At 34.7% G+C, this 19,986-nt stretch overlaps 1 protein-coding gene across 1 annotated transcript in view; it reads left to right on the top strand.

Annotated features, from left to right (window-relative positions):
• The window catches only part of OSTM1 (osteoclastogenesis associated transmembrane protein 1), a 37,424-nt gene extending 22,389 nt beyond the window's left edge, over positions 1 to 15,035 (top strand). Inside the window, exons 3-6 of the mRNA XM_019658968.1 lie at positions 5,772 to 5,797; positions 6,512 to 6,679; positions 8,732 to 8,897; positions 12,884 to 15,035. Of these exons, the coding sequence (XP_019514513.1) occupies positions 5,772 to 5,797; positions 6,512 to 6,679; positions 8,732 to 8,897; positions 12,884 to 12,939 (416 nt within the window). The 3' untranslated portion in view covers positions 12,940 to 15,035. The remainder of the gene's footprint in view (positions 1 to 5,771; positions 5,798 to 6,511; positions 6,680 to 8,731; positions 8,898 to 12,883) is intronic.
• Positions 15,036 to 19,986: the final 4,951 nt, after the last annotated feature.

The raw sequence follows: 19,986 nt of genomic DNA, 5'->3' as shown, positions 1-19,986 counted from the left end.
CAGGTTGAGTTGTTGTTCAGCATCTTAGCTGTGGAGGGCAGTGTCACTGGCCCTCATATGTGGGATCTGAACCGGGGCCCTCTGGTGTCCCAAGACAGCTCTTAACCATCATGCCACTCGGCCGGCCCTAGAGCTTTTCTTATATCTGCTGGTTCTCAATGGCCTTTAGCTCAAGATAATCCACATGCCAAAGAGTCATATTTTGAAGTGGCATGTTCTGATACGTTTCACTGCCTATTCAGTGTCTCTTACCCATTGAATTCTTTTTATTTGCATTGCTACCTTTCTCCTGGATATTGCAATAGCCTCCAATTGTCTCTCCACTCCCAGTTGAGAGAGATCATATTAGATGGCCCTGAGTTAGTATAATATATAGCTGTCAGTTGAAATGAAGGGGGTCAAGAGTGGGGTTAAGTACTACAGAGTAGAAGATATTTGGAATATCCCTTGTGAAGTAATTGGTAAGGCATCTATAAGGATTGTTCTGTGGCCCTAAGATTAGAATGTGAATTGAGTCCCTAAATTATAACTTTAAAATTTTCTAAAATAATGTTCTACAATAAGAATTGGGAGTAGAGAAAATAAATAGAGTCTGTCCAGGGTTGGAAATGTTCATGAGTAGGTGGAATGTAAAGAGGGATAGGATTCTAGGAGAGTTAAATGAAAATGGTTGACCAGTTCAGGATGTGAAGCCAGGAACTTGAACCTAGATCTGAGAGAGTAAGCTGAGAACACAGGGAGAGGTAAAAGCAAAGTGACAATGAAGAATAGGCTCATCAGAGAAGGGAGACCAGATAAATAAATTGTGCTATATTCATACATAGAAAACAAAAAGAATGAACTCAAGCTAATGCTAAGCAGGAGTAGCAAGTTGCAGAGGAATATCATTTATGTAAGATTTTGAAAAACACGTAAACCAATTATATTTATTTCTAGATTTTACTTGAAACCTCTTTATCAGTATTTTAGGCAAAATTCTCACCAGCTTGTTTCTTTGGTCTCCCAATTTACAATAGATTAGAAGGAGCAAATGACAAAAAGTTAGTTAGATGCAATAAGTGACCCACTAGCGAAGATGGAAGGGACACAGAACTACCAAATTTGACACAGAAAAGGATAAAAAAACATATGAATTTAGGTAAAATTAATGCAGGATAAACAGTCTTATGCCAAAACAGCAGTGAATTCCCCTATTAAGGCAGCATTTGATAACTGATGTTTATGATTAAGACTTTGCACCATAAAAAATCAATTTAAATTTTATTTGGTATATTGTTTTTTATATAAAAAAAGGAGAGTATTTTAAGATGTTCATGAAAATGTTTATGATGTAAAAAAAAATCTTTGGAAACTAGAAGAGGTAAGCTTTATGTATATGGAAAGTTCTCTTATGTGGAACACTTTATACTTGTTTGAATAAAGAATTAGTATAGAGTGAAACAGAAGATAATGGTTTGAGAGAGAAATNTTGTTCAAATAGTTTAAAATTTTTACCAAAATTTAATAAATTTATTAAGCCCTCACTTGAGCAACATAGTCTTCTCTCACAAAGTAGTGAGAAAAGAAATTTGTAGGAAGGAAAAAATGAGGAGCTGAAGAAAGTGAGTAACAAGTCAAATTAAATAATATTTCTCAATTTCATAGCCCTGGTCTCATTTGAGTTTCACAGTAAGCCCTGTGAGGTAGAATGAGGGCTCAGAGAATGTAAATGCATTGCAGATCAGGAGTCTGGAACTAAATTAAAAAGCCATAGGATTGTTCCTCTGAATAGACAGTATTCATGAGTTAATGTCTAATTTTGTTTTTTTAAAGTTCTGTTTAACAAATTCATGGCACGGTCTCTGTTTTAAGAAATATAAATACACATTAGTTAGCCCTACAAAAGTTTAACATTTATGTTACATACATGCTTGATATTATGGGAAACCTAATCTTTTACTAAAAATAAATGTGAAATGCTTTTTTCTCTCCCTAAAAACCAATTAGTACTACATAAAATTAAAACTAGATAATGTGAAAATGAATTTTTAATAGAGTTGCACATTTTCTAACATTAACCTTCAGCAATGATCAGGCATCAGGTTCTGATGCTATCATGCCTCTAGCAACCAGATCTCTTAAACCACTAACTTCATGGGGTCCTCACTCTTTGAGTTTATTAATGAATGATGCTAAAAGGTGTCTCCTTACCTTTGCACTTAAAAGAAAATCCATTTCTTACTTATCCAGTCATTGTTTATTAAATCATTGGCCTATAAAAATCTGTAAAAGAATACAAGGGATATTTACTCTTTTAATGAAATGGAAGAAGAAAGTCATATCACACTATAATTTTAAACAGATTGTACCTGATCAGAAGTTTGCTTAGGATGTTGTCATTTTATATTGTAGGAGACCCAAAATATACTACCCCAAAATACACCTTTTTGGCATAAGGATTATTTTGAGGCTGCGTTGGTTGTCTGAGATGAGGAAAATTCATAATGACCACTTCATTTAGTGCTTAGAGGAAGCTTTAGTATTACTAATATTCCTTAACTTTCTAATTTCTAAAATATAGAGCTTTGCACTGCTTATAACCTCATGCTCCCAATTCCTGCAAAAGGATAAAAGGAATTTTACTGGAGTTCTTTTGTTTTAAATCAGAAAGTCAGGGCTCTTTAATAATGAAGATATTTTTAGCCTCATTATATAAGTGAACTCTTTTGTGCTTTATAATACCACTGTTTAATGATCATTGAAAAAATTTTGATGGTACTGCATTAATACAGTATATAACAAGATGACCAGTCTATATAACTAGCTTTTAGCTTCATTTTCAAATTAATTTAAGTGAAAAGGAATGGCTGTCAGTAAAATAGAGATTAAGTTCTTTTGTTGTTCAGAGAAGCTTCCTTTATAAATTACTTTTTTTTNGGAAGTTATTATAGTAGTTTAGTCAAGAAGCAAAGAAAACATGAAGTAGTGTTGTGGAAATAGGAAGGACACGATGGATTAAAAGTCTCTCTACCTGTACAGCATTAAGGAGTTTAACTTTTCTAGGGACTTGTCTTTTTATTTAGTTCATATAAAGAAAAACCATAAATGGGGAAAAGACCACGAGTTTAACTTTTCTAGGGACTTGTCTTTTTATTTAGTTCATGTAAAGAAAAACTGTAAATGGGGAAAAGACCACCTGCTAATAAGTTCCTTTTCCTTTGCAGTGTACCATGGTATGAATATTGACTTTTAATTTTGTCTGTATTTAAATTCAAATTTTCTGTTAATTTAAATAGAGGATTGGCTGACAGTTCACTTTTTTAAAAAGCAAAACTTTTACTTTTTTGGAGTAAAAATTTCCATATAAATGTATAATATAATAAAATGTATAAATATGATTGAACAGAGTTTGCTTAACCTAGAGCTGTTATTTGTTTTTAATATTTTTTTATTTTTCAATTACAGTTAACATACAATATTATATTAGTTTCAGGTGTACAACATAGTGATTAGACATTTATACAACTTATGAAGTGGTCATCCTGATAAATCCAGTGCCCATCTGATATCATACGTAGTTATTACAATATTATTGACTGTGTTCCTTATGCTGTACTTTATTTACATCCCTGTGACTATTTTGTAACTACCAGTTTGTACTTTTTAATCCCTTCCCCCTTTCACCCATCCCCTCAGCACCTCCTCCCATGTGGCAACCATCAAAATGTTCTCTGTATCTATGAGCCTGTTCTGTTGTTTGTTTGTTTATTTTGTTATTTAGATTCCACATATAAGTAAAATTATATATTTGTCTTTATCTGACTGACTTACTCCACTCAGCATAGTACCCTTTAGGTCCATTCATGTTGTTGCATATGGCAAGATTTCATGCTTTTTTTATGGCTGAGTAATATTCTGTTGTATATATGTATCACCTCTTCTTTATCCATTCATCCATTGATGGACACCCAGGCTGTAGGAAAGCTGTTTTTAAGTATTCTTAAGCCCTTCAGAAAAATCTACTGATACAGAAAAAAAATGTTAATTATAAATAATTTTTAATTTTTAATTTTTAATTTTTTAAAGATTTTATTGGGGATCTGGGGGAGGGAAACAGCATTGGGGAATCGAGGAAGGGGAACAGACAAGTTGCTGTCCTTTTGTTCTTCAGTCTAGTTGTAGAGGATGGCTTCACTGGCCCATGTTGGTATTATTATTGCGCTCTTCCCAGGTGAGGCAGATCTGTCGCTGGCCACTGGACGGCCGCTCACAGTGGCTCTAGNTGAATTATAAAAGGTAGCCTTTCAAAAACCTACCTTATTGGTTTTTGTTTTCTTCACCTCTGGTTCTAAAATGTTGGTCTTGGAACTTTCCTAGTGGCAGTGTGGGGCGAGCTTGGAACGCCGGTAAAATCATAGTTTTGAAACTTGCTTAAAAAGTCAGTAATACCTCCAAATAGATGTAAACATGTTTAGGATATAGGTGTGTATGATTTCCTCTTTAATAAATGTGATAACACAGAATTACGAATTTCTCTGAGAATAATAAAAGCTATTAGATGAACATTCTTCCAAAATATGTTCTGCTAGATGTTAATAGATGAACCATAAAAAAATGTTTAGTGTTAGCCATAAAATAGACTGAAATGTTACTATTTGTGACAACATGGATGGACCTAGAGTACGGTATTATGTTAAGTGAAATAAGTCAGACCAAGACAAATACCATATTATCTCACTTATAGGTGGAATCTAAAGAACAAAATAAACGAACAATCAAAATAGAAACAGAATCATAGATGCAGAGAACAGCCTGATGGTTTCCAGAGGGGTGGGGGATTGGTGAGCTGGGTGAAAAAGGTGAAGAGATTAAGAAACATAAACTGGTAGTTACAAAATAGTCATGGAGATGAAAAGCACAGCATAGAGAATATAGTCAGTAATGTTGTAACAACTATGTATAGTGCCAGGTGGGTAGTAGACTAATGGGGGGTAGGGGGACAGAGATCACTGCATAAATTATATAAATATTTAACCACTATGCTGTACTCCTGAAACTAATGTAAAAAAACACTGAATGTCAACTGTAACTGAAAAAAATAAATGAACAATTTAAAAAAGGTTTAGTGTTCTAAAAGGTTGGGAAATGCTTTACTATAGGACTTCAGAATTTTAGTGGACTAATGTACATTGTGAAACTCCAAGTGGTAGCTTTTGTATACAGCCTTTACCGAACCTATTTGACCAGGAGCTCTTTGGTTTAAGAGATTAGTGTTCTGATGAATGTATTTTAGGGAAATTGCATTTTTCTTGGGATGTTAGTTCCAAATATTTTTTCCTAGTTTGCTTTTGTCTTTTTGTTGTGCTTTTTTTTGTTATGAAGAAAATTTTAATTTTTATGTTGTTAGATTTATCAAAATGTTTTTAATAGCTTGTGGATTTTGTGTCACATTAGAAGGCCTTTTCCTACTTTATTATTTTTAAAAATTCTCCTGTGATTTCTTTTAGTACTTTTATGTTTTTTATTTCTATGTCTAATGTATATGCATTTTAAATTTTAATGTAAATAGCTAAATTAAATTACCCTATCAAGGTTCTGTGCTCAAGTTTTGATTGAACATATTTAGCTAAATGCACAATTATCCTGCAAAAAACAGGCAGTGGGCTGTTTCTTGTGGCAGAACTAAAGGAAGACTTAGTTTCTCTGTCAAATAGATGGTGAGGGTAACATTGTAGGGGCTACATCAGTTTAATTTCCTTAATTTTTCCTTTCTCTTCCATTCGGATGCTCAGTTAATAACATTTCTTCAGGCTACAAGGTAAAGGATAAAATGAATAGAAAGCAAAGTTATGAACTGAATCTTCAGAAAACTTGGTCCTGAAAAGATAAGTGTCAGTCCTGGAAATGGCAAAGACTGAGATTCGCTAACAAAGTTATCTTATATCTATTATATCTTTGGTATTAGTCCCTTTTTGTTGTCTAGAAAGGCCTGGATTTCAAGCCTTGGGATAAGGGGATTGTGTGGGGATGTAGTTTTCTAGAGCCTTTTCCTTTCCCATTGATAAAGTCCTCTCTGTCTCAAAAAAGGCAGACTTCAGTGTTGAAGTCAGCACAGGCAAGGACATATTTTATTTAATTTGGTGAAAGGATAGAGGAGAGGAGATATATAAATGACAAGATGATTTAGGAACTTTTCTGTATTTTGGCATCAGTAATTTAGCACAAGAGCTAGTGTTGTTTTCACTTAACAGTGGCTAGTGTAGTCATTTTCAAAATTTAGGGGCAACTAGAAAGTGCCAAATATTTTGTTATGTGCTTTACATACCAAGACTCTAATCCTTGAGACCTGTAATACAGGTTAGAGGTTTTCTAGATGATGAAATTGAGGCTCAGTGATTTAGTAACCTGTCCGACAGTGCAGCTCAGCACTTGACCATGCTGTATTGTTTCCTGTCCTCCAGGAGGGCAGGTAGCTTACATGAAAGAGATGTAATGATTATTGCATGTATTATATGTGCCTTTGACATTTTAGGGGAGCATGCACAGCCTTCTACAATTAAGAAATTATTCAGAAGTATGCAAAAACTGTCGCGAAGCATACAAAACTTTGAGTAATCTGTTCAATGAAATGAAAAAAATGAATGAGCATGAGAATAAGGCTGAACCTGGAACACATTTATGCATTGACGTGGAAGATGCAGTAAGTATTTAGCTTCTGATATGATACATATTTTGTAGTGTTGTTGAACGTGCCTTCAGTATTATCCCTTTCAGAGGTATATTGGAATCTGTATATGCTGTCTTTAACCAGAAATAACTAGTTATAAAGTACTAAAGTGTTTGAATATCCTAATCTGTCAAACTGAAATGGAAATTAGTCAAGCATTTCATAAGTGAATTGATAATTTGGTTATGTGTATATATATATATATATATATATATATATATATATTTTAAGTTTGATAATGTAGGTCATTTTCCAAGATGTGGGCATTACATGTTTACATTTCAGTTTCTTATGTACATGTTACTAATTCAAGAAGTCTCTAGGTTTTATTTCTGATGTCATTCCTCACTTCTTATCCCATTGCTTTATTTCTTTATGTATATTACTATCTGAAATTTTTTATTTATTTACTTATTTGTAGCCTGTCTCCTGTCACTAAAATAGAAGTCTCATGAGGACAATGACCTCATGTCCTTTTTTGCTCAGTGTTCAGTATTTAGAACAGTGTCTGGCATACAGCAGGCCCTTAGTACTATGTATTGAGTGAATGAATGGTCAACAAAAAAGCTTTTCTCTCCATTGTCTAGCCTGCCTTTACACAGGGCACCACGAGATGGCAACCATGCCTTTTTTTGAGACTATGATGCCTGAGTATTGAGGCATTAGAGGAAACTGAGAAATTATTAGCTAAAAGTAGAGAACTCAAGGTCAAAATTGACAAACTTACTGGTTGAGAATGATGAGTATGAGTTATCATAGCAGCTCAGCATGAGCTATAGTGGATCAGTAATATTCAGGATGGCAAAAAGCACTTAAGGTAGATGCACCATGGGGATTATTTTTGTTTTTTCACTGCTTTATACCTAATGTCTAGAATAGTTCCTGGCTTCTAGGAGGCTCTCAATAAATTATCTATATATATATATAGACAAATATATATATATAGATATATATAAATATATATATATATAGATAGATAAATATATATATATATATATAGATAGATAGATATTTAAAGTAATAGTCTATTTTATTGTTTTTAAAATAAAGAAGAAAAATAAATATTGGTTCTATGATAGTGGGATTACACAGGAAAATCAACATGACCACCTATTTTAAAACAAAACTTACAATCAACATACAGTGCACCATTTGCAAACCGTATCTCAAACAAAACCCAGGCAAGAACAGTTTTAAACCTTAAATTTGATAATGTCCTTATGTTATTTAGCCTGTTTAATAGACAAAAACCAGGAACTCAAGGTACTGCTGCCCTTAAAGGTATCTGTTTCTATTTAATTCTGCTAAATAAGATATCAATATTGTCTAATAAAGTTTCTATGACTAATTAGGTATCATGTATTTAAAAAATTATTTGTCATGAATGTGAACCTCTGATAATATTTAGATAAGATATTAAGCATTTCATAGATAGAGAAGCCCTATAAAGTTGATATTTTTATTTTCATTCTAAAAATATTGTAATCTTAGAAATTACATATGTGACATATGAAAAAAAATGTTTTGTTTTTGTGAACCTTTTACCCCCAGTTTAATTGAGGTATAATTGAAAAATAAAATTGTAATATATGTAAAGTGTATATCATGATAATTTGATATACGTGTACATTGTAAGAGGATTTCTACAGTCGAGTTAATTAACACATATCCATCACCTCCCATAGTTACCCTTTTACATCTTTTTTAATGAATGAAGCATGAACGAACTATATTCCTATTGATAGAATTTCTTTGTTTGAAATCTACTGAAGATTGACATTCTTTGGACAGTATTATGAATTTAGATTATGAAATCTGTGTGGATATAAATTTAAACAATGACTAATTGTGAACCAGCTTATTTCTCTAGCAGAAGAAAATTTCCTCAACTATCAATAGATTTTTTTTAGGGATGCATTTTTGGTATAAATCCTTGGTCCCTAGTAAGTTATTAACAAAATAATTATATGAAATTGAAGACAAATTAAATATAAGACAGAATAATATTATTTGTTATTGTTCCAGATGAACATTACTCGAAAACTTTGGAGTCGGACTTTCAACTGTTCAGTCCCGTGCAGTGACACCGTGCCTGTAATTGCTGTTTCTGTGTTCATTCTTTTTTTACCCATTGTCTTCTACCTTAGTAGCTTTCTTCACTCGGAGCAAAAGAAACGCAAACTCATCCTACGTAAGTTTCTCTTTACAACTGCTCATTTATTTAGATAAAAACCTGCATTTTAAAAATTTAGTCCTGTTTTAGAAATTTAGTCCTGTCATATACTTAGGGAACTCAAAACTGTATTAGCCTAAAACAGCACTCTGCTTCAAATTTTACAATTATGCTTACTAATGGAAGAGATTCATAAGAAGTTTACAAGTGCAGATAATCAAATGTCAACATACAGCATCTTTCAGATGCTTTAATTGAGAGACTAAAGCTAGATTTCCTGGAAAAACGTTGGCAACAGCAGAGGAATTGCAACAGAGACTTCTCAGACCTGCAGTGGCCACAGCAGGGAGATAGAGACAGCTCTTAGGCCCACTGGAGCCATGGCAGAACCATATAAAAGTGCAGCAGGCAAGGAGAAACTATAGCTTACACACAGACAATTTGTTTATTGAACAAATTGAAATTGCAGTTGCAAGAGCATTGCTCAGCATACTGCATATGCTCAATATACACTGCTTTACTTTCTCCCTGTCCAATAGGGCAGAGCAGAGAAAGCACTAATTAGAAAATTCCATTTAGCTAAGAAGGGTGGCTTCTAAGTCTCATGGGTTTCTTGTTTATTATCCAAATGAAAGTATGGGCTTATCTTTTAGTAATTTTAATTTTTAAAAGAGAAAATGTTTTTCGGGGGAAAAAAGTTAGGCTTTTCTTTTTTTTTGTCTCAAATATTTTATTCCTAGTATAGAAACCTGTGACATAAAAACTCTTTCATCTGTAAATTTATTTCTAGCACTTCTTTATGGTTTATCTAACTTTGTTTCTAATATAGCTAAGTTAAAAATAAAGGTTACCTGTAGATCAGTTTGAACGGAATTTGTAATATCTTATCTCCTTAAAAAGCTAGCTGCTAGAGGGGAGAGTTTTTATCATGTGTGAATGTAGTAAAGCTTTTTGAAGATTGCTAGTAGTCCATAAATATAATAATAACTCAGTCCTAAAAGCACTTATTTAGACTAATAACAAATTATTGCAGGAATCTCACTGTTGAGAAACTTTATATTTCAGGGCTTGGTGTACTTTTAAACTTTAGCATCTTATGTGCCTTGCAAATCTGTTATCTCTAGGGAAGACATTTACTGCTTCTGATCAGGGTTTTTGTTTGTTTTCACAGTAAAAATCACTACCACCTATCTGTTTGTGAAAGCCACAAACCTTGTTCTCTTTTAATTTCTTGATTCTTATTTTTTCTTTTATTTCCCCATTCCCACATTCCCTACCCCACCCCTTTTCAATTTATCCACAAGTACTGCCAATACTACTTCCAAAAATATATCTTACATTGTGTGTCCTCTACCTGCAACTGGTAATACTCTAGTCCAGGCCATCATCACCTCTTATCTGCGCCAACGCAGGAGTCTCTTAACTGGTACCCATGCTTTCATTTGTTGACCCCTATAGTCTATTCTCCATATAGTGGCTGGAGTAAATTTTTAAATGCAAATTTTGCTGTGCTCCTCTCCAACTTGAACTCCTTTATGTGTCCCTGTTGCACCTAGATTAAATCCAAACTTATTTCCAGGGTCTACTCCAAGCTGTGTGTGACCTGGCCCCTAGCCACCTTTCTAACCTATTGCATCCACCCCTCTCCTTGCTTACGAGGTGTGTGTAGGCAGTCTGGCCTTCTTTCTGCGCCTCTTGCATACCCAGCTCATTCATGCTTCCCTTCTCCAAGGCTCTTGTACTTGCCCTCCCCACTTTCCTTGACTAGCGCCTTGTCTAACTAATGTCTTAGGTCAAAGGTTAATTACTCAGAGACCTTTTATGATGCTCCCCACTTAAGAATACACCCTTCTTTTAATTTTCTGTAATATTTTCCTTATAACGGTACTTAATCACTATTTAACGTTTTCATTTATTTTCTACCTTATTTGTCTTCCCTGAGTCAACTGTAAGTGCCATTAGAACAAGGATTTTGTTTGTCTTGTTTACCAATGTATCACCCGCATCTAGAAAGTACCTGACCCATAGTAGGTGCTCAAAAATATTTTTTGAATAAAAATATACTTAATGTTAGAATTTCCTAGAGTGTGTTCCTCAAAATACTAGTCCTGTGTATTATTTTTTATGAGCTTCATAAGGTAGCTGACTGAATATAAATTAAGCCTCTGAGATTACATTCCCAAAACTTGACAGTAGAAGTTTTGCATAATACCTGTTAATGTTTCACTGAAGCATTGTTTCTGAATTAAGTTATGAATTTAAGGACATGCTGGTGTAAGCAAACAGTTCTTGTGCTGTTATGTCATAGACATTTTTATTTACTTCTCTTTATGCCACCATTTTATATGCCCCCATTCATGAAGTCCTGTGGTAGGAAGTAGGAATTAAAAAAAGGAACAGCACACAATACAGCAAGTCCTTGAATAACATTGTCATTTCATTATAACATCGATGAAATGCTACTGATGAGATGCCATAGGAATGCAACTGCTGTTAATATCAGTTAGCTTATGGTAAAATTGGTTTTGTTGTACATCATTTCTCTTAAAGTAGCAGAACCTGTGGATGATGTTAAGTGAGGACTTGCTGTACATGCCCTCAAAGAACCCACTGACCATAATGCAGTTATTACAACAGATGTAGTAGAGGCATGTACAGTGTGCTTGGCCCACAGAGGAGGATCAGGCTAACTGTATTACGGGTGTCAGAATTCACCAGTACATGATCTCTGGGGTAAAATTTTAAAGAATGTAGGGATTTATCAGAGAATAAGGAAGCAAGGAAGTTGTGGGTATAACTACTCATTGATGTTGCTGGTTAGTTTAATAAATTTGCTAATTAGTCAGTAAGAAACTAGATTATGTGTAGTAATTTTAAACAATATAATTGAAAAAAAATTTTTTTTTTTTAGCTGAGCCATCCTGCCACCTGTTGGCAGCTCAGCCCGGGCCGGGACTCGAACTGCTGTTGCTCAGAGCTCAAACTCTTGAGCGAGCTCTTAACCAACTGAGCCACTCAGCCGGCCCTGAAAAAATTTTTTTGATTTAGTTTGCCTCCCAAGTCCACTGAAGGCTTAAGATACTTTTTAGTTTAGGATGAAGCAATACCTGGTTTAGGAACTCATGTTGTCACCTTGCACTTAGAGTGATGGTCAGGGGGGACCCTGGTAGAAACAGTGGTTCTCCTTGACCATGTATTAGACGTGTCTGCAGAGCTTGAAACAAAGGCAAATAAACAAACAAAAAACTTAGATGCCTGGTGTGTTCCAAGGCAGACCTTCTAGATCATAACCTCTGCTTTAGTGTTCAGAACCTCTGAACTGAAATTGGGAGATTCCTACTTATCCAATGTAAGGCACTTTCCCCAGGGCACCATTGTTTTTCATTTTTCTGGAACATGAGAAACATTCATGTTTAACTGAAAGTACAAAACATATTACCTAGCCAAATAGCCATGATTTTCTTTATTAACTCTAATGACTCAGTCCCATTAGCACCTTAATCAAAATTGATTCTACATATTTTATGAGAAGACATATATGTTTGTATATGCGTTTGTGTATTGTGTAATATACAATTCACTTTTCTTTATAAGCCATTTAATTTTTTTTTAACACTATAGAGTTCTTTCACTAACTTCTTTGAAGAGAAATTTAGATTTGGATTTCTTAGACTTTTCAATATGTAATTTTATTACTATACCTTATAACACTTGCATTTTTTGAGTACTTCCACCTATATTACGTATTTAAGATTGTTATGTTCAATATGTTATATTTGGTACTGCTTATAACAAAGTCATGTACAGCTTCTATTCTAGCAAAGTTAGGTATTTTTGAGGGTGGCAGAAAAAAATAGACTTAGGTTTTAATTCTTAGAAGATGTAATCTATTCTGATTCAAACATAGGATTAATAGATAAATACTATAGTGCACATAAAAATAGTGAATAATCATTTTAGAGAATTGAATTTAAGTTAAAATTTAATACTTTTGATTTACATAGCCAAACGTCTTAAGTCCAGTACCAGCTTTGCAAACATTCAAGAAAATTCAAACTGAAGCCTACAAAAGGGAGAATTAACATCATATCCCATGGATGAATGGTGGAAGACACAGCTTGGTCCAAAAGAAGATAAAGTTCTTAAGAAATGCAAGGACTTCAGATTTATTTTTAAATAAGACTTTTCAATTTTTCTTTTCCACCCCCTTTTTAAGGGTTTGGGTATTTTTAATTTACAGGCATAGCAATGTTGTCTATTTTAAAGTGCATTTGTTACAATAACAAAAGATGCAAGAACAATCATTGTTTTATTTTGTAGGCATATTATTACTATTTGAGTCTTCTGGTATTTCCCTGTTAACATAATATTGCAAGTAGCAAAGTTTTTGAAAACATTTAAAAATCAGTTATAGCAAGGACTTTGAAAAAGAAATATACTTGCCAAAAAGTAGCAGGTCCAAAGATGAATTTAAATTACCATTGCAGTATTATTGTTACATATATATTTAACATGTCATACGTTATAAATAATATGTAATTCAATCTCTAGCTTCCTTAAAGTCATTTTTGAAACCACTAATTATAAACCTCTCTAAGAATTTTTAGAAGTGGGAAAGCACATTACATTTATCTTTGTAAAAAGATTTATGGTAACTGGTTTCTTACTTGACTTTTATAAATAGTATTTTACACCTTATTTTTGCCTTTGTTTCATACAAAATTTGAAATCACTGGACTGCTTTATTATATTCAGGGCAAGATGGATTCTTTTTATACCAGGGATTTGCATTGTGAATTACATTAAGTTATTTGGCAATTTATAATTTATTACTACTTTAAATCAGATGTATAAATACAATTGTCACACTGTATTTAAATGGAGATTTTCTCTTGAGATATATGAGGATTTTTGAAGAGGAGAGAAAGGAGGAGTAAAAGTAGTGTAAGGTTTAGAAAATAGACAGGGACCTGAGGGGAAGCTCACGATAAGACTGTTAAATAGTTCATATTAGGGGCATGAATCAGAATGAGAGCCTGATATAGAAAGCAGTTAGGTTAAGATGATGCTTATTTTTTTCTAAATTATTTAAATCAGATAAAAGTGATATGATTGATATGAAGTGAAATATTTCACTCACAGAAAACATCCTATTTTGGAATATTTGTATCAATTTTTTTAAAAAGTTTCATTTCAGAATTGTTTACAGTTTTTTTCCCTCAGGTTTTTAGTGTTAGGTATTTCATTTGTTAATTCCTTTTTGCTTTCTTGGTGGAAATAGGTTTTGTTTTAAATGTTGAGATTATGAAGGCTACTCTATATAGAAACAAGTTTGGTTAAGTGGTATGAGACTTTAAATACCTTCATATACTGTAAAATGCTCTATACAGAGACAAGGAAGTGTTTTGCTATTATTTTTTAATGTTTACCATATAGGCAGAGGGCTCATTCTTGGATATGTAACATATCCACAAGTGGTTACAGTTTTTCTAGTCTGCTGTGACCCATTAAACATGTGCTGGAGTTGTTCTGTCCTTACTGTTCCTGCTGCTGATACTAATAGCACTGTCTTGATTTGAAGCATATAGTTGAAAGTCATTGAAAGCAATCTTTAATTAATGCAGATAAACCACTTTACACATGTGCAAAGGTACAAAATGGCATATTCAATACTGTAAGTAGTGACTCTCAGCACTTTTGAATATTATGTATTTTTTAAAGCCATTACTTTTGGATCTGTTTGCTAATGAGCACTTTAAAAAAGAAAAAGCAGCCTTTACTATTTTTCTGGTTGAGTCATTGCTCTTTAGAAGTAGCATCAGCAATAGATTTCAAAAATAAGTACTAAGCACTACACTAAAGTGTGTAAACATTTCATTATTTCGTCATATTGAAAAGTTCTTTGCATAGTTCTGAATTCTTCGATGCATAGCATATGTGTGTGCACAAGAACATCTTTAGTTTTTTTTGAAACTTTGAAATAAAGGACATAGCTTAAGGAAACTGCAGTGCTGTATTTGATTTTTAAATACATTTTTAAAACTTCAGATGTAATTAAACATCACATTATAGTTTTTCAGGTATTGAGTTTAAATGCCTACTTTAAAAGTACCATCTATCTTATAATTTTGCTGCAAATAAAAATGTACTTTTGAATTTTGTTGTTGTTGTTGGATTTGAGAGGTAGGAATCGCATCAGCTATTTGTAAGTTTAACTCTAAATCAATGAATAGCACCAGAATTTAGTTGGTAAATGTTACTTCTAATGGGACCAGTATTTTCTAATGTTTCATGGATGGGCTCTACTTTTTACTGCAGTGTCCTCCTTATAAAGTGAAATGTTTTCCTAGGAACACTTTATTGCTGGTGATGTCTAGAACAATATTGTAGTTGGGTTGCATTTCTGACCAAAGTCTTGACATCAGATAAACAATAGACATCACCAACAATAAACTATTAGAGCAAAAATATATTAGTAACCTATGTAACAATTTAAAATAGAGACAGTTATGTTCCAAGTACATTTATTTTCTGAGATAGAAGAAACCGTAGAGGTCATTTGGTCATGGAATCCTAGAACTGAATGGATCCCTAAAGACCACTTAATCCAACCTTCTCTCTACTGCATGGATTCCCTCTAACAAGTATATCACTTACTTCCTATCTTAACTAAGGAAGCAGAACATCATAGAGCTCCATATTTATGACTGAGCCATTGTTTGATAGCTCTGAAATTGAGACTTGAGATGCCTAATAAAATATTTTCTCAATGCTCCACTCTGCTTATCTTGTAAAAATTTCATAAAAATTGATTATTTTTATTATTATTTTAAAAAAGATTTTATTGGGGAATTTGGGGAGGGGAGCAGCGCTGGGGAATTGGGGCAAGGGGAACAGACAAGTTGCTGTCGTTTTGTTCTTCAGTCTAGTTGTGGAGGACGTTGCTTTACTGGCCCAAGTTGGCACCATCATTGCGCTCTTCCCGGTGAGGCAGATCAGTATCCGGCTTCTGGACGGCCGCTCACTGCAGCTGCTGGCCGCTCACGCTGGCTGCTGGCTACACACGGTAGCCCATTGCAACCCACTGCCACAGGGGCTGCAGCCTACGCCAGCATCCCACGGCAGCCCAGCTCCAGGTTGAGCTGTTGTTCAGCATCTTAGCTGTGGAGGGCAGTGTCACTGGCCCTCATATGTGGGATCCAAACCAGGGCCCTCTGGCATCCCAAGGCAGTTCTTAACCAACGCACCACTCGGCCGGCCCCATAAAAATTGATTATAAAAAGGGCTTTGGCCTATGCTGAATTATACGCGTAGCACATAAAAGTTACAACTTTACCAAGTTTGCTTGTTCTAAACTATTTCATTAGGTATAATAAACATTAGTTATACATATAACACATTGAATGACCAGTAATTTTCTTTGTCTCCTTGGAACTTGAGGGCTTTTAAAAGATTATACGACGGACTCATGCTTCTTAAAGTAAGGAGGGTTTCAATAATTATTTTAAAACCTGTTTTTCAAAACTATGATAAACAGAGGTATTTAAAAAAAAATCCATCCCAGTACCCAGATGCAATCAAAATATTTCAGACCTTTAAAAGGAACAATAAGCCCATTTTAGCTAGGTATTGTAGTAATTCCTCAATAGTCTTAAATATCAGGATTGTATCCAAAAGACTTGCCCAATAGCATTGGAAGTGAAAACAATTCAACAATTATAATTTCTAGAATAATTGTAGACAACTGCAGTGTAGATAGGCAAGACTGAAAATGATGACCTTATCCTGTTTTCACTTCTGCATCAGAAGAGCAATCAGAATAAGTTAGGAGAAGGTTTCTGCTCATTGTATCATGTGCCTTTAGAGACAGAGGCCTTGCAGTCATTCCTATTTCCAGAGGGGACCAGAGCTATTTCTTCCCTTTTCTCTCTCCTGTTAGTACCTCATTCTTCTACATTCATTTGTAGTGCTATTACCAGTAATGTAATAGGAGCTGAGATACAAAGGGCTTGACCTTGACTTTTGAAAATCCTCTTTATATCCTGGCTGTTCTCTACTAAGGCACAGTGTTTATTTACCAGTCAAAATCCAACATCCCCCTCAACACTTACATACATGCTTTCTCTCATTGCTTTTCTCCTATGGATTTGAAGAAAGAATTACTGCGGTGTGGGCAAACAGCATAAGGATATAAAGAGGGTGGGTGAACAAGAAGATTCTCCAGACTGAATCTCCTCTCCCGTCACACCTTCACCCTGTGATACCCAAATGTCTATATAGGAGGGACCTGGGAGTGCTGGCTACATGGAAAAGGGGAGTTGGGGGTCGCTTGTCTTGAAGCTGTATGTGCATGGTAAAGTCACTGTGTATTACTAGATTGTATACTTCCTGGGGGAGGCTTTTGGGAAATGATGGATGTTATGAAGGGGCTAAAGCTCTCTTCGACAATACTGCTTGGCACCCTTTGCCCACCATCCACTCCTGGGACCAGGGGACAGGAAGGTTTTGTGCCACTTCTCCAGGTTCCAAGAAATAAAGCAAAGAACAAGATTGATAATTATGGTATGGAAACCATAAAAAGGAACCAAACCCCAAACCAAAAAATATACTAGTGAAATTAACTCAATGGAAGGGTTTTATAGCAAGTAAGACATAGTTGAAGAGAATTAATATATTAGAAGAATATCTCCAAAAGGAAAGATGGAGAGAAAAAAGTTTGGAAGTACAGATGTGGGGTAAGAGACACAGGGAATGTAGTAAGAAGATTTAATAGAAATTTATTTAGAGTTCCTAAAGCAAAGGAGAGAGAATATGGGCCAGAAGCAATCTTCAAAAAGATAATAGCTGCGAATTTTCTAAAACTGGTGAAAAACATGGTCACAAATTAAGAAGCCCAAGCAGAATTTAAAACAAACAAAAAGACCTAGTCACATTCACAGTAAATGAAAACCAAAGAGAAAATCTTACAAAACAGCTAGAAAAAAACTGATACTACCTTCAGAAGAGCAATAGTTGGTTTCTCAAGAGAAATAATGAACACCAGGAAGCAAATGGAATATTTTCAAAGTGCTAGAAGAAAGTAACTGACAATCTAGAATTCTTTGCATGGCAAAAAATTTTCTTCAAAATGAAAAGGGAAATAAAGACATCTGGACATAAAGACAGAGAATGATCACAAACAGGCCTGCAGTAAAGGAAATACTAATACTAAAGACAGGTCTTTGGGCAGAAGCAAAATGAACCTAAATGGAAAATCAGAGGAGTGAGAAGAAAAGATTGATGAAAGAATAACATACATAGATGAATCTAAATAAATATTGACTGTATATAACAATGATGCCCTGCACAGGTTAAAAATTATATATAGAGAGAATGAAAATACACAAGGACATAAAAGTCAAGAGGAGCTTCCTGGAGTTAAAACGTTTTAAGAGCATCACATTATCTGGAAAGAAGGTTCCTTCTTTAGGCTGTTCCTGGAAGTAAAATGACGGTCAAGTGGGTACAGGTAAAGAATTTTGTTGTTCTTAAGTTTCGTTGAAGGTATATTCTGACTCAGATCCAGTTCCACTCTTTTCATGACATCTTTTATGATCCTCTTCTGCTCTTGACTCTTTGTATTTCTTAAGGAAGCAACTTGCCATAAAGGAAAAAAAGCAAGGGCTTTCGAATCAGACCTGGTTTTAAACTCCTGCTTTTCCCCTTACTTGGACAAGCAATTTACTTCTCTGAGCCTTCACTTCCCCATCTGTGAAACAGGAGGCAATAATACTGGTCTCACAAGTTAAATGAGATTCAGTACATGAAGAGCCTGCAGTGCAGGGCCCAATGCCTAGAACTTCATACTGCTCTGTAAGTACTAGCCTTTTTCCTTATGGACTGCACTATACACAAATTGCCCTGTGCATTTTGACACTTGGTTATATACCCTTTCACATGTTTCCTAGGTTTCTATGTTTGTTGTTAGTATCCCTCCTCTCTGACTGGATTGTAACCATCTCCAGTTCAGGGACTATTATCTTCTTTCCCTTCGTACCCCTAGTTCAATGAATGATGTTTGGAGTCAGTAACACCTGTTTGAGGAAAGCACGTGTAAATGAGATAAAATACCTTCCTGAGCTACACATTTTGTTGGAAGGTGTCTTTGTAGCAGGTCATTGCAGAATGATGTTTAAGATCTTGAATTAAAGTGCTTCAGCTGCCCACGAAAGCTTAAATGGTGAAAAATCACTAATTAATGGGAAAAGAGAGATGCTCCCTTACCATTCAGGAAACTGCAGTTTAAGCCCTGACAATTCCAGGCAGAGCCAGTGCTGAGTATCATGGATTGCTGCCCTTAAAACTAGCATATCAAGTCATATATAATACCTTTTCTGGGCAAGAGTCCCATCTACTTAATCTCTGCTAAATGAGTGTATATTAGATCTGACTGTTGAAAAATACCAAGTTAAATCAGTTAAAAAAAAACCAAAACAGCATGATGCCCATAACTGGTTTAATTTATCTTTCAGTAATCCCACACATACCCATTTATTTGCTGTAATGAACATGCCATTCAGCTAAAATAAGATTAACTGCTTAAACTGTGGCAGAGAACTTTAATGCCGCTTTGTGTTTTATTGTAAGGTTCAGCAGTTAAACGATATGGCGTTGTTCCTTCCTCTGTAATCAAGACGGTTTTACTTAGAATTAGCGCTCCCCAGCCGATTCTCCCGATGGAACATTTGCAGCAGCACATTTATATGTCTAGGTTACAGCCTAGCAGCAATAACAATGTTCAGAATCAAACCTGTTGGCCTCATCAGCACTCAAATGGCACTGCTCTTTGTGTAGCCCCCTCTGCTCTGATGGTGATGGAAATCCTGCCTGCCATGCAGACTGTGGGGGAAAGTTGGAAGGGGGCTTGGCTATGCACCTGGAAAAGACCACTGTGATGACTCAAGTGGGATCAGAGTTCAGAAAATCAACCCAGCTTCACCCCAAGTGAATGAACTTTTGCCTGTTCGCTGTGTCAAGGTCAAATCCCATTTCAGTGATTTCAGTGTAGCTTTCTAGGCTGGTCCATCCCCACTCATCTTTTTTTTTTTTTAAACTAATTACAATTATA

The sequence above is a fragment of the Hipposideros armiger genome, unplaced genomic scaffold, assembly GCF_001890085.2.
Source record: "Hipposideros armiger isolate ML-2016 unplaced genomic scaffold, ASM189008v1 scaffold_292, whole genome shotgun sequence".
Classification (NCBI taxonomy): Eukaryota; Metazoa; Chordata; class Mammalia; order Chiroptera; family Hipposideridae; genus Hipposideros; species Hipposideros armiger.
Note: the sequence above shows the minus strand (reverse complement) of the source record. Positions and strands in the feature narration are given on the sequence as shown.